Here is a 14529-nt window from a genome sequence, read left to right on the forward strand (position 1 = left end):
CTTGTCCCATACGGCGTCACTAGTTCCATACGGACACACAGCAGGAGGACCGTCAGGACGGAGAAGTGCCTCGATTCCCCAGCATCGCACTGGCGACGAGGCCACCTCTCAAAAGTCCCATGGCTAGGAGCCTTTCAACCAGGCTCCGGGGGGGTAGCGAGACGTCGCCTTCCCTCCTTTCTGCTGGTGCGTAGATTTCATCCCCGGGAGGTCCGGGAGATGAGTCTGCTCAGCGTATCACCATAAACCGGAAGTCAACCCAAGAGAATTGTTGAAAACGTCTCATTCCTATAATCCCGTAAGGTCACGCGTTTCTGTGCCAATGCCATTTACTCCTGATGTATACAGTTGAAGCTACCTTCTACTGAATCAGACCCTTGGTCCATCAAGGTCAGTATTGTCCACTCAGACTGGCAGCTGCTCTCCAAGGTCTCAGGCAGAGATCTTTCTCATCACCTACTGCCTGGTCCTCTTATGTAGTTATTCTAATGGCCAATAAGAAATGTCCTCTGTGTGTTTCTGTTCATATTTGACTTGGTCCATCAAGGTCAGTATTGTCCACTCAGACTGGCAGCTGCTCTCCAAGGTCTCAGGCAGAGATCTTTCTCATCACCTACTGCCTGGTCCTCTTATGTAGTTATTCTAATGGCCAATAAGAAATGTCCTCTGTGTGTTTCTGTTCATATTTGCATAAAAGTGTGTAACTGGATTGGCTTGTCCACAAAGAATATTCCAACTATGAATGGTCACTCTTGCACAAAGAGAGAATAAAACCCAATGATGCACTGATGCCGCTAAGTCATGAAAGCCCTAAGGTGGAATGCATGGTTCCACTCATTTGTATGATCAGAATGAAACTGGCCACAGTGCCTTTGACACGTCAATGGTTTCATCGTTGGCTTAGTAAGGTTTTCTTACAGGTCAGCAGTGGTTACTGGTGCTGCCACCATCTTTAGTAGGGTTGCCAGGTGCTTACCTTCTTCCGGTGGGGGCTCCATATTGCTTCCCGAGAGTCATAGAGTTTTTAGCCAAATGCTAGAGCGTCCCCATGCAACATGTGTGGCACGATGACGTCACCGCTGGGTGACATCATTGTGCCAGGCATGTCGGGTGCGGCAGGGCTCTTCGAGGCGGGGATCCCTCTGTCGGCCAGCTGAACCCTAACCTTCAGTGACTTCAGCGTAATAAGAAGATAGTGGGTGAAAGTGAATTAGAACCCACCCCACCAAAAGCAGGCTTGTTGAGAGGGGGGCAACAAAATTCTGGAGGGGGGGCTGGGTACTCCACGAAGCCAGGCAAGTCCTGCAGTTTGTTTTCATATGATGTTTAGGTGGAGTATGGGTGGTGGAAAGTTCACACATGTACACATGAAGCTGCATTCTACTGAAACAGACCCTTGGTCTTCTACTTTTGGGATGATTTAAATATCCCTCCTATATTTTTTTTTTACAGTTTTTAGATTTTTCTGCACATCTGGGGATTGCCCCAAATGTGCAGGAAAATCTCCCTGCCCCCCAAGTGCCCCCGATGTGCGAATTTAGATATCCACACGGAGGAGGCATGTTGGGAATTAGATATATAGATGCTGCCCATAGGAAGTGCTCCCCAAGAGAGAAGAATGTCCTTGCTGGATTGACCAAGGTCTGGACATAGTCCAGAGTAGGGTAACAAAGGATGCCATCTGAGACAACGTAGCCAATTTTTGGTTTTTGTTTTTTATTTTGTTTTTAATGGTTGTACATTGCCTAGAGGCTCACATTGTGGGGAATAGGCGATTGTTCATAAATTGAATGAATGAATGAATGGAATGTTAACATCAACTAGCCGTATGCCCCAAGAAGCTGACATCATAGCATGATGCTTCCCCTGGTCTTGTCCCCAGTAACTGGCATGTGTTGTAGTGGTTAGACTGGGACTCTTGGCTTGAAATCCAAACTTAGAGTTGCCAGGTCCCCCCCCGGCCACTGGCAGGGATTGGGGGATAGGATTGTCAGATCCGGGTTGGGAAACTCCTGGAGTTTTGTGGACAGAGCCTGGGAGGACAGGGACCTCACTGGGGTACAACGGTGTTGAATCCACCCTCCAAAGCATCCATTCTCTCCAGGGGGACTGATCTCTGTAGTCTGGAGATGAGCTGTAATTTCAGGGGATCCCCAGCAATGCTCCCTCTAAGCTGTGGAGTCCTGTGAGCAAACATTTTACTTTGTGAGCTTCCTGGCATTAAAGTTGTGAGCGTGCGATTTGGCTGCTGCATAAATTAGTTTGCTCTGGAGCCATCCTTCCTGAGCCAGGACAAAAATCTGTGAGCCGGAGGCTAGAAAACTGTGAGCTGGCTCACACTGACTCAGCTTAGGGGGAACACTGAACCCCAGGTCCCACCTGGAGGCGGGCATCCCTAACCCTGCTAGATGGGTTGTTGGGTGGCGCTGGGCCGGCCACTCTCTCTCAGTCACTCCAATCTATCACAAAGGGTTGCTGTGAGAATAAAAGGGGGAAACGAGACGCGTGACTCCTGCCTTGAGCTCCTCGGAGAAAGGGAGGGATTAAAATATGACGGATAATGTTCTGAAGCCCAGCAAGATTAGATCTCAGCAGCCACGGGGAAGACCCATATGCTTGGCCTGCTCGTATAGATCTAGGCAGGGCTTTTTTTGTACAAAAAACCCAGCAGGAACTCATTAGCATAATAGGCCACACCCAACAGCAGAAACTCATTAGCATATTAGGCCACACCCCTGACAGCACAGCTCATTTGCCCATTAGGCCGCACCCCCATGTTGCCAGAAGTGTGCTCATCCATCCACAACCACCTTTTGCTTCTTATTCTGTTTACCTTGTTTGTTGTCAAAACCCAAGGCTTTTTTTTTTGTAGCAGGAACTCCTTTGCATGTTAGGCCACACACCCATAATGTAGCCAATCCTAATGAGTTTCGGCTGTTGGGTGTGGCCTGTTATGCTAATGAGTTCCTGCTGGGCGTGGCCAACTCAGGAGCCAGCCGAAATTCCATTCCTGTGCGTTCCTGCCCAAAAATAGCCCTGGATATAGGCCTTGAAATGTCATGGCAGCGGCGTGGGATAACACATGGGAATAAGCACTTCCCATTACACATGAAAGGTACTAGAGCTACAACTTAATGCAGCCCAACCCATTCATGGAACTTGTTTAGTTCACTGTATAGAAGAGGGTTGCCATCCTCCAGGTGGGGCCTGAAGATCTCCCGGATTTACAACTGATCTCCAGGCTACAGGGATCAGTTAATGGAATCACAGAATCATAGAGTTGGAAGGGATCTCCCGCATCATCTTGTCCAACCCACGTGCCCCACTGGTGGACCTCCTGACGGCACCTCGTATGTTTGGCCACTGTGTGAGAGAGTGTTGGACTGGATGGGCCATTGGCTTGATCCAACATTGGCTTCTCTTATGTTCTTCTGTTGTTAACTCCCTGCACAATGCCCCGACACACACCCAGTGGCCCCTGCTCCACGGCCAGAAGATGACAAAAAAAACCTCCCTAGAGACTACGGCAGCTTCAGAGGTAGATCAAGACGGCTAGCCCTGTTAGTCTGCCTGTAGCAGCAGAAAAGAGCAAGAGTCCGGTAGCACCTGAAAGACTAACAAAATTGGTGGCAGGGTGGGAGCTTTCGTGAGTCACTGCTCACTTCTTCAGAGCAGTGGCTCATGAAAGCTCATGCCCTACCACAAATTTGGTAGTCTTTAAGGTGTTACTGGATTCTTACTCTTTTCCAAAATTTGTGGCAGGATATGAGCTTTCGTGAGTCATAAGAACATAAGAGAAGCCAATGTTGGATCAGGCCAGTGGCCCATCCAGTCCAACACTCTGTGTCACACAGTGGCCAAAAATACCAGGTGCCAGTAGGAGGTCCACCAGTGGGGCCAGGACACTAGAAGCCCTCCCACTGTTGCCCCCCCCCAGCACCAAGCATACAGAGCATCTCTTGCCCCAGACCAAGAGTTCCTATCTATACCTTGTGGCTAATAACCACTGATGGACCTCTGCTCCATATGCTTATCTAATTCCCTCTTGAAGCCGTCCATGCTCACTGCTTCGGATACTGATCAGTGACTCACGAAAGCTCCAGAGGGTGAACTCCATAGCATCCCATCCCTGCCGAGTTCCTCCCCATCCCTCCCAAATTCCACCCTCCCCAGGCTCCGCCCCCAAATCTCTAAGAATTTCCCAACTTGGAGTTGACAACCTTGGCAAAGAAGGCTTTAAGCTATTGGTCTGTCTTTTATCCTTGTCCAGCTCTCCCCGCTGTTGTACTGGAAAAGACAAATTAAGACAACTTATCTTAAGACCCTTATCAAGACATTTCGCAGCAGGCGAGCCAACGAAGTAACAGCTTTATTCACCAGTAAAGCACCGCGTAGGTTAATGCCTGTTTCTATGGCAACGTAGTAGGAGGCCTGGAGAAAGGTCCTTTGCAGGATGAGGGCCAGGAAGAGGAGAATCGCCAGGACGTAAGCGGTTTTAAGGAAATCGTGCGAGGTCAGATACGGCTGCGTCGAGTCCTTTGGAACAGAAAGAAAGGGAGGATCTCAGAGGGATTTCAGAGCACTCACCCAGATGTAAGGGACAGAAAAAGTTATTGCAGCAAATTAAAGACAACACAGATGACTTAACTTGCATAAGGGTAAACAATAGTTAAGAAGAAAGAAAGCCTGGGCTCAGACATCATACCAAACTGTGATCTTTTATGTGTTTTTATAGTGGTTGTTTTAGTTAGAAGAAGAAGAAGAAGAGATTGGGTTTATACCCCGCCCTCCACTCGGAGTCTGAGAGCGGCTTACAAACTCCTTTCCCTTCACCTCCCCACAACAGGCACCCTGTGAGGTAGGTGGGGCTGAGAGAGCTCTGACAGAAACTGCTCTTTTTCAAGAACAGCTGTGCCAGAAGAACTATAGCTTGCCCAAGGTCACCTAGCAGGTGCAAGTGGAGGAGTGGGGAATCAAACCCGGTTCTCCCAGATCAGAGTCCACACACTTAACCACTGCACCAAACTGGCTCTCTAAAGTGCACAATCAATTTATATTGTTTTATTGTGTGGGGGGGTTGTCATTGGCTTTATATTGTAAGCCGTCTTGAGGTCCCCGAGGGAGAAAGGCAGCTAATGAACATTTTAAATAATAATAACCAATAATAAAAGCCATGCTTCATTTCAACTAAGACTGCGGTCCGATGTGCCATTTGGCGAGGTCGGGAAACGCCCCTATTTCATCCATTGGTATCTGACACAGAGTTCTTAGATCACACATCCCATTTTGCTGTGGGCTCAGCCTGTCCCTGTGCAGACAGCGCGGACGGGCAGGTTTGTTTGGGTTTTGCCTGATTTTGCACATGCGCATAAACGGCGGTGCAGCTTTTTGCACATGTGCTTTTCAACGTCTGGGAAGTGAGTCACCGCTGCCACAGCTTGCCGATCCTTCCATGGAGCACCGTGATCCCTAACACAGATCACTCCCTTTCCCACGCACTGTCACCACTGGCCCAGCGATGGGGACGATTATGCGGTTATGCACCTATTGCTAAGTGTGTGGGAAATGGTGCAGTCAGGATGGACTGAGTAGTCTATCCTGACAACCTCAGAGCCCGCTTGAGAGATCAGACTAGGGAAAATCCATCCATGGCCCATCGGCAAGTGTTAGGACCGGTCTTCCCCAGTGTCTTTTTACTCTGTTTCTGTGGCGGGGCAGCACGGGGTGCCGACAACTGTGGGTCCTTTCCCAGATGTTGCTGCCCGATCGTGCACTTTAGATCCATCAGGCATTCACAGTTTAGTCAGATCTAAAGGCACATCTGACCACAGACCAACTATAGTTCGTGTGATCATCAGACATGGGCCACTCAACTAACCATGGTTAGTTAGGGTACATCAGACCAGGATCTGAAACCATAGTTTAAATCTGGTTTATTAACTATGTTTTCTGGTGGTGAATGGATGCTTAATCCTTGCTTGTACCCTGGTGTCACTCTTGCTGCAATGCAGGCTGGGATGTCAGACAGGTCTCTAGAAGTTTTGCCAGGCAGCCAGCCGGAGGGCTGTGGGTGAGGATATGGTGGGGCTACAACTCTAGGAATCATTGGAAACTCTATGGTTTTACCATATGGTTTTACCATAGAGTTCCCAGAGATTCCTAGAAATGTCACTAGAGTTGCCAGACTCCAGGTGGGACTTGGAGATCTCCTGGAACTAATGCTCATCTCCAGATGACAGGCATCAGTTCTCCTGGAGACAAAGGCTGCTTTGGAGGGGGGATTCTATGGTGTTATACCCTGCTGAGGTCCCTCCCTCCCTCAAACGCTGACCTCCCTAGGATCTACTGGCAGTTCTCCAGGAATTTCCCAACCTGGAGCTGGCAACCTTAGATCCACCGACTGGCTCCATCAGCAGGTGGAGGGCATCGGGTTGGATCCAGACGCAGTTTTCCATCAACGAAATGGAACACCTAGAGAGAAAAAATGAAATACAAATACATTGTTCACTGACACCAAGCGATTCGTTGTCATTCACTTACAAGTAGTGGTTTGTTGGCATCCTCGGAGCTGTTGTTGAAGCTGTCAACGATGCCGGAAATGCAGAGCGGTCCGGCGAAGCCCAGAAGGTCAGCCAGGTAACGGAACATGCTGCTAAGGAGGATCGGCCGGCCAAAAGCCCGGTACATGGCCAGCCAAATGGAAGGGATACGATTTGGTTGGTCGGCCACCTTTTTCTGGAAAAGAAAGCCAGTAAGTCCAGTGGCCACAAGCAAGAGGAGGCTTCCTTAAGAACCTTTGTGTGAACATTGAACATTTGGCTTCTGTCCTTCTCCCAAGAAGTTCAAGGTGTCATAGTGGTTTAGCACTATAGCGCTGACCTTAGAACGTTTTTTAAAAGTTCGAGGAAGATTCCACGGTGGAAACGGGCAGGTTGAGGAAGATTCCACGGTGGAAACGGGCAGGGGGGAAAGCGGCATTGTGGGAAGTGCCATGGATATTTTAAGCAGCACCCCACAGAGATTCAGAAGCGCAACGAAGGGGTTGAAAATGGGGGGGGGAGCCGTTTCCATCAAAAGTGGCTCAATCACACTTTGCTAACCCGATGCAAGTGGATTTGTATGAACAGATAAATAAATTCAACTAGCTGCTGGTTACTAAAACGGGTCTGTCTGAGATGCCGGAAAAAAACCCCATTAGCAACCAGTTACTAAAACAGAATGCAAAGGCAGTGTGAAAAGGGTCACTGAGGCAGACCATTGGTCCGTCAGGATCAGTCTACTCAGACCAGCGGTCACTCTCCCGTGTCTCAGGCAGAGGTCTTTCCCAGCAACTACTGCCCGGTCCTTTTGGTGTTGAGAGCCAGTTTAGTGTTGTGGTTAAGTGCTCTAATCTGGGAGAACTGGGTTTGATTCCCCACTCCTCCACTCGCACCTGCTGGATGACCTTGGGCAAGCCGTAGTTCTGATAAGAGCTGTTCTTGCAAAAAGAGCCGTTTCTGTCAAGAGCTCTCTCAGCCCCACCGACCTCACAGGGTGTCTGTTGTGGGGAGGGGAAGGGAAAGGAGTTTGTAAGCCGCCCTGAGACTCCTTTGGGTAGTGAAGGGCGGGGTACAAATGTGATTTCTTCTTCTTTTAACTGGCAGTGTTGGGGATTAAACCTAGGATCTCCTGCATGCCAAGCAGATGCTCTTCCACTGAGCTACAGCCCCTCCCTGAAAACAAACACACCCCAGAGGAAAACTAGTAAAGGTAAAGGTTCCCTTGCTCGAAAGCCAGTCGAATCTGACTCTAGGGTTGCGGTGCTCATCTCCGTTTCAAAGCCAAAGAGCCAGCGCTGTCCGAAGACATTTCCATGGTCATGTGGCCGGCAGGACTAAACACCAAGGCGCACGGAACGCTGTTACCTTCCCACCGAAGTGGTACCTATTTATCTCCTTGCAATTTCTTGCTTTCGAACTGCTAGGTTGGCAGGAGCTGGAACTAGAGACAGGAGCTCACTCCATCATGCGGCACACTCGGGTCTCGAACTACTGAACTACCGACCTTCCACAGCCTGCAGTTCAGCGTCTTAACCACTTGACAGAACTAAAAAGGACATGGACATCTAAAGCTGCCTTATGGTGATTCAGACCCTTGATCTATCAAGGTCAGTCCCATCTTCTGTGACCAGCATCTTTCCCCAGAGGAGCCTCATGGCCTTTGCCTCAGACACACCGAAGGAGAACCCTGTCCTCATGTTCAACATCTTTCGCCAAAGTGTGATAAAAGGCTTAGGAAGAGAGCTGATTCCTGCACTTAAGGACACCTCTGTCCATTATCAGACGAGGAATTATTTCCCTTAATCCTTCTCCTTTGGGCAATCTAGAATAACAGCCAGGCCAGGTTTCTTTCAGATCGATACTGATAGCATAAACTTTCAGACAGGAATTATTTGCCTCAGTCCTTCTCTTCCAGGCAACCCAGAATAACAGTTAGGCCAGATCTCTTTCCAGGGGTCATTTCCTGCGGGAGTGCACAGGAGTGGAGCTCCGGCAGTAAAGAGCCACATGCAACAAGCCCTCCCAGCAGCCCTCAGTCAGAGCAAGAAGCAGCCAGGTAAGCTGCAGAGTCTGCCCCCCAGCCCAAAACAGTCCAGTGGCACCTTTAAGACCAAGTTTTATTCAGGTATAAGCTCTCCCTCCTCTGCGAGGGCAGATCTGCGTGCCCCCCCCCCATAGCTAGCAATCCAAAATAGTCCAGTGGAGCCTGAGCGGTGGGTGTTGCCTTCTGACACACTTCCGGTGATGTCAGGGGGTGTGGCGCATACAAATAAGTTATGTTAATAAGCTATGCTAATGAGCTTCTGCACCTCTTTTTCTACGAAATGACCCCTGTCTCTTTCAGATCTATAGTAACAGCATAAACTATGACATAAGTAACAATTTCTTCATTACATATCAGCTGTGATATGTAATGGATTTCCAAAATCTCCTTGATAGTCCCTAACAGCCTAGCACCAAAACGGTTGATCTTAAATGGCCCAGGGAGGTCGTATTTGACCCATTGGTGTGAACACAGACATATTTGAGAAAGTCCACTGTGCCCTGGCAGTGCCATTTTTAAAGGACCATTTCAGCCCCCCAAACAGAAAATTTGAAAACTGGCAGGCCGAGGGCCAGAAATGGGAGTAGGACAGCAGCGCCATTTTGAAAGATAGGAAAACACACCCACTCCGCTAGCTAGCTACCTTTTGCTCCTCGTATGCGTCCTTCAGGGAGACGTAGTTGGTCAGCGCTCGCATCGCGATCGGCAGCTTCCCGATCGCCTTCAGGTCGATCGGCTTCCGGTGAGCCGATATGATCAGCGTGTTCATCCACCAATACGTTGCCTTGGAAACCAAGTTGACAAAGGGTTGAAGAAATCTCACTCCGAGGTCCTGGAGGTCTTCGGGTGGCTTAACTTTCTGGGGTTTTGTAAAAAACATATATCTCTGGGAACGAAAAGACAAAGAGAGCATTGAGGATATTTTTTTCCCCTTGGTATGTGATGAAGTCTTTCTCCTGAGGTTCATGGAAACACACTGCTTTCTGTTTATGCTTGCCAAACTCTAGGTACAATTGATCTCCAGAGACATCAGAGACCAGTTCCCCTGGAGAAAATGGCTTTTTTGGGGGGTGGGTTCTATGGCATGATACCCTGCTGTCCTTTTCCTCCCCAAACCCCGCCCTCCCCAGGTATTTTCCAATCCAGAGACGCCAACCCTACTTTTGTTCAATGACATTTTCCACATTAATCACTTCCCACAAATGGCTCTTATCTGTTGAGTGGTAATGTAAGATCCCAGTAATTGAGAGCAAAAAAAAAAAAATTAATAGATTTCGGCAAGAACTCAAATCCTCACATCTTGGTGAACCGACTCACGCAGATTGTGAATGATGCCATAAAGGGTCAATGGCGTAAGCACATACCCGAACACGGATGACGTTGATCTCCACCGCCATCAGCTCCGTCTGTTCTAGCATTCTCTGTCCAACTGTGACCAAATTGATACCGCAAGATATAAAATTATGCATCGTGTGGCGAAAGCAGATAGAAAAGAACCTTTCTCCCACTCCCAGAATAGAAGAAGAAGAGGAGGGGGAGGAGATTGGATTTATACCCCGTCCTTCACTTGGAGTCTCAGAGCAGCTTACAAACTCCTTTCCCTTCCCCTCCCCACAGCAGACACCCTATGAGGTAGGTGGCACTGAGAGGGCTCTTTCGGGGACTGTCCTTGAGAGAACAGCTCTGACAGAACTATGGCTTGCCCAAGGTCATCCAGCAGCTGCGAGTGGAGGAGTGGGGAATCAAACCCAGTTCTCCCAGATTAGAGTCCGCGCACTTAACCAGTGCACCAAACTGGCTAGAACTCACACCCACCCAATAAAGTTGATGGGCAATCGATTTGGGGAAAAACAAATGGAAGTATTTCTTCATGCTATGTGTAATTTTCTGTGTGGACTTCACTGCCACAAGATAGAGTCCATGGTCTTAGATGGCTATAAAATAGATAGAATCCACGGTTTTAGATGACTATAAAATGGGATTAGACCAGTTTATGGGAATAAGGTCCATCAACAGCTATCAATAGAACCTCCAGGTTCGAAAGCAGTCTACATCTGAACACATATGCGTGTATGTTATGTTCTGTCCAGCCACTTCCATCCTATAGTGACCCTGGCCCATTCTGCATCTAGCCTTCGCTCCATTGTTTTACCAAACCCACCCTGGAACAGAAAAAGATGCGGCTCAAAACCACATTCAGATACCCCCAGGCCAACGCCATCCTGACAGCAGAGTTACCCCTGAACAGCCATAAAACGGCCATAAATCTATGCAGGTAAAGGTAAACGTAAAGGTTCCCTTGGCTCGAAAGCCAGTTGAATCCGACTCTAGGGTTGCGGTGTTCATCTCCGTTTCAAAGCCGAAGAGCCAGCGCTGTCTGAAGACGTTTCCGGGGTCATGTGGCCAGCATGACTAAACACCAAGGTGCACGGAACGCTGTTCCCTTCCCACCGAAGTGGTCCCTATTTATCTACTTGCAATTTCTTGCTTTCGAACTGCAAGGTTGGCAGGAGCTGGGGCGCCGGGAGCCCATGCCGTCATTCGGCAACTCGGGTCTTGAACTGCTGAACTACTGACCTTCCACAGCCTGCAGTTCAGCGTTTTAACCACATGAGCCACCGCAGCTCCATAATCTATGCAGACAGTACCATAAAACCGAGAGATCATAGGAAGTGAAACCAGCATGCAGCGTGGAGGCTTCCAAAAAATCTGCCAATCACAGGAAGTGAAAGCGGCACGCGATGTACAGGGGGATTTCTGTTCCAGCGTGGGTTTGGTAAAACAGCGGAGCGAAGGCTAGATGCTGAATGGGCCCCTATGAATTAAGGACCTCCAAAACAATCTATTGTTTGCCCACTGCTGCCAGGGCTGCCCCCATCTACCAATCAGCTAGTTGGTGGAGGGGACTTACCAAGAGAAGAGAGAAGGCCTAGGCCTTGTTGCCGGCATTGCACAGAACATGATGCCATCACGCCACCGATGTCCGGACGATGCTTTGGCCAGTTTTACCATAGAGTGTTTGTCCAGATACCACAGCATTGCCCGGATGTCACTGGTGTGATGATGTCACGGTTCAGACTTAATATCTAGCACTGGTGGAAACGGGAGGAAATCACTGTGGAATATAGGATTCTATACTAGGTGGATTCTTGGTATGATGAGGCAGAATTCTTTTGTTCTTATGTATTCACGATCCTCACAAGTGGGTCATGGTGGAAGAAGAAGAAGAAGAAGAGATTGGCAATGAGGCCTATGCCTTTTGTCCCACCGTGGGCTCTTCCGTGGCCTCCAAGGCCGCTGCGGCAGGACTGGCACGACCAACGCTGGACCCTCGCCTCGGAGGATGGAGCACACCACATAAGGGGTTCGTGGGACGCCGAGGGCTGCGAATGCCTTGGTATGAGGGAAGCCAAAGACAGACGACCGGAATCCCCTTGGCTGCCACCCCCACTCCCATCGAGGGAAGGGAAGCCCCAAGGAAGAGGGTCAGGGGAGGAGAACAGAGAAGCAGCCTGCGACTGGCCTGCTTCATCAGCCGGAGGTGCAGGGCGGGCGCGCACGGTCTCGAATGCGCAAAGGCTGGAGAAGCCTGACCTTACCCGAGAGAGGAAAGCTAGAGACGCCACGGGAGCTGGCGTCGATCTCCATGTCTTCGCCGGAAGTGACCTCACCACGCACATCCCTGCTCAGGAAGGGACTCACAGGGAAACCCAGGAGGGCGGGACTAGGGTGGAAATGCACCATAGAGAAGGCAGATGGGAGGATTGGCAGGCTGAGGGAGCAATGGTATCACTGGAAAGGGAAAGGGAGGTGTCAAAGGGGTGGGGAAGGAGGATAAAAGGAGGGAAGCAGACCAGATGTCGGTAGCAAGTGGCTTGGATCCTTCAGAGAGACTGATTCAAGCCGCTGTTGACCCCGAGGAAGGAGGATCTGGGAGTGACAGAACTCCAGGCTCCTTCCACGTCTGAGACCCCCGCCTCCCTCCTGACTCCTCTGCCAGCACGGTAAGTGGTCCTCCAGTGCCTGGGGCCACCCCGGGGCCCGACACCTTTCTTTTTCTCCTCATAAGTAGTCACAGAATTCAGTCGCTGACTTTTGTGCATTAATTCTTAGATTGCAGGAATCGCATTTTAAAAGTTCTTAAATGCAGATGTCTGTTTTTGTATGACTGTTTTTTTCCCCTCTCCTTCACATATTATGCTTACTCTGTATAAGAACATAAGAACATAAGAGACGCCAATGTTGGATCAGGCCAAAGGCCCATCCAGCCCAACACTCTGTGTCACACAGTGGCCAAAAATACCAGGTGCCATCAGGAGGTCCACCAGTGGGGCCAGGACATTAGAAGCCCTCCCACTGTTGACCAACTGTATGTCGGTCTTAAGACCGTAATAATAATAAACTAATCTTCTCGTAAGTACCCTCTATCCCCCGTCGGTTGTCAGGAGGCAGCCCTAAGCACAGAGGTTGTTGTAGCCCCCCCCATCTCTGCCCCCCACCTTCCTACCAGTTTCCAGACATGGCCGGGCAACCCTCTCAAGAAGCGAAGTAACAGACCATTTGCAGAATGACTGAGGCTTCGCCAGCTTCACTCCCAGAAGGACCTGCGGATTTTGCAACCAGCTTTTTGAACAGAGAACAGGAAAGGGCAGCTACTTACCCAAAAGTAACTTGGGAAAATTTGATGTTTCGATATTGTGGTAATAGACGATAGATGTTGTGGCAGCTACAAATCCCATTATAGCGGGAAAGAAGAGGTGCAGGTGGCGAGAATCTAAATGTCTGCAAGGAAATAAACAGAACATCAGGAACTCTGGGTCTCTCCTTGATCATAGTGATGAATATTTTGTTCTGTACAAAGTCCAAGAACAAGAGAGTATTCAGGTCAAAGGGAGGACATTACAGACTGAGACTACCTTCTTATAGAGGTGATGAAAGGACAATGACAGTTTCAAGAGAGAAGAATGTTAATTTGGCATATGAAAGCAGTTGCACCAAGGTGTAAACTGCAGAAGGGAACCGAAAACCAAGCAAAAAGGCAATGCCATTTCCCGTCTGGGAGCAACAGCACTTTAATTTATTTATTGAAAACATTTATTACGGAGCTCAAGGCAGCTTACAATATAAATAAAATACATTGAGTACAAACAAAAAATATATATAAAAAATTAAAATCGCAGTTTAACCAAATGGGGGGGATTAGTAGGAGAGAGAAGATGGAAGGCCCAAACGACATGGCGATGCCACTTCCAGCGCACACAGGAAGTGATGTCATCAAGCTACGATGTCTCAGTGATGGTCTGGTATTTGGGAAGAAACTATGGTAAAAATGGCTTCTACCATAGAGTTTTTGCCCAGATACCACGGGATCACACAGATGTCGCCTGTGTGATGACATCACTTCTGTTGTGTGCTGGATGTGATGTAGCCACATTACTGGCAATGTGTCATGGGCCTTCGTTTCTCTCTCCAGGTAAGTCTCCCCACTGGCAAGCTGATTGGCGGTGGGGGTGGGGTTGGGGCCCTGCCTCCACCAGAAGACCTGACAAACCCAATTGGTAGCCAGTATAATTGCTGTAGTACAGGGGTCACATGCTCATGGTAGTTTCCAGGGGTCATTTCCTGCGGGAGCGCACAGGAGCGGCGCTCCGGCAGTAAGGAGCCCAGGGGGCAGGCACATGCAACAAGCCCCACCCCCCTCCTCCCAGCAGCCCTCAGTCGGGCCACGAGGAGCAAGAAGCAGCCAGGTAAGTTGCAGAGCCCCTCCCGGCCCCAGGTACAAGCTCCCTCCTTTGTGAGGGAAGATCTATGTGTGTCCCCCCCCCATAGCTAGCAATCCAAAACAGTCCAGTGGCACCTTTAAGACCAAGTTTTATTCAGGTACAAGCTCTCCCTCCTCTGTGAGGGCAGATCTGCACGTTCCCCCCCCCCAATAGCTTGCAATCC

The 14529-nt window shown here is 49.4% G+C and overlaps 1 protein-coding gene across 1 annotated transcript in view; it reads right to left on the bottom strand.

Annotated features, from left to right (window-relative positions):
* The window catches only part of LOC107106354 (ATP-binding cassette sub-family C member 9-like), a gene marked incomplete at its 3' end in the record, with an annotated part of 24343 nt that overhangs the window by 8574 nt on the left and 1240 nt on the right, over positions 1 to 14529 (bottom strand). The window contains exons 2-5 of the mRNA XM_015406488.1: positions 9948 to 10012; positions 9227 to 9469; positions 6541 to 6735; positions 4378 to 4536 (exon numbers count right to left, since the gene is read on the bottom strand). Of these exons, the coding sequence (XP_015261974.1) occupies positions 4378 to 4536; positions 6541 to 6735; positions 9227 to 9469; positions 9948 to 10012 (662 nt within the window). The remainder of the gene's footprint in view (positions 1 to 4377; positions 4537 to 6540; positions 6736 to 9226; positions 9470 to 9947; positions 10013 to 14529) is intronic.

Source organism: Gekko japonicus, unplaced genomic scaffold (assembly GCF_001447785.1).
Source record: "Gekko japonicus isolate JY-2015 unplaced genomic scaffold, Gekko_japonicus_V1.1 scaffold4775, whole genome shotgun sequence".
NCBI classification, from domain to species: Eukaryota; Metazoa; Chordata; class Lepidosauria; order Squamata; family Gekkonidae; genus Gekko; species Gekko japonicus.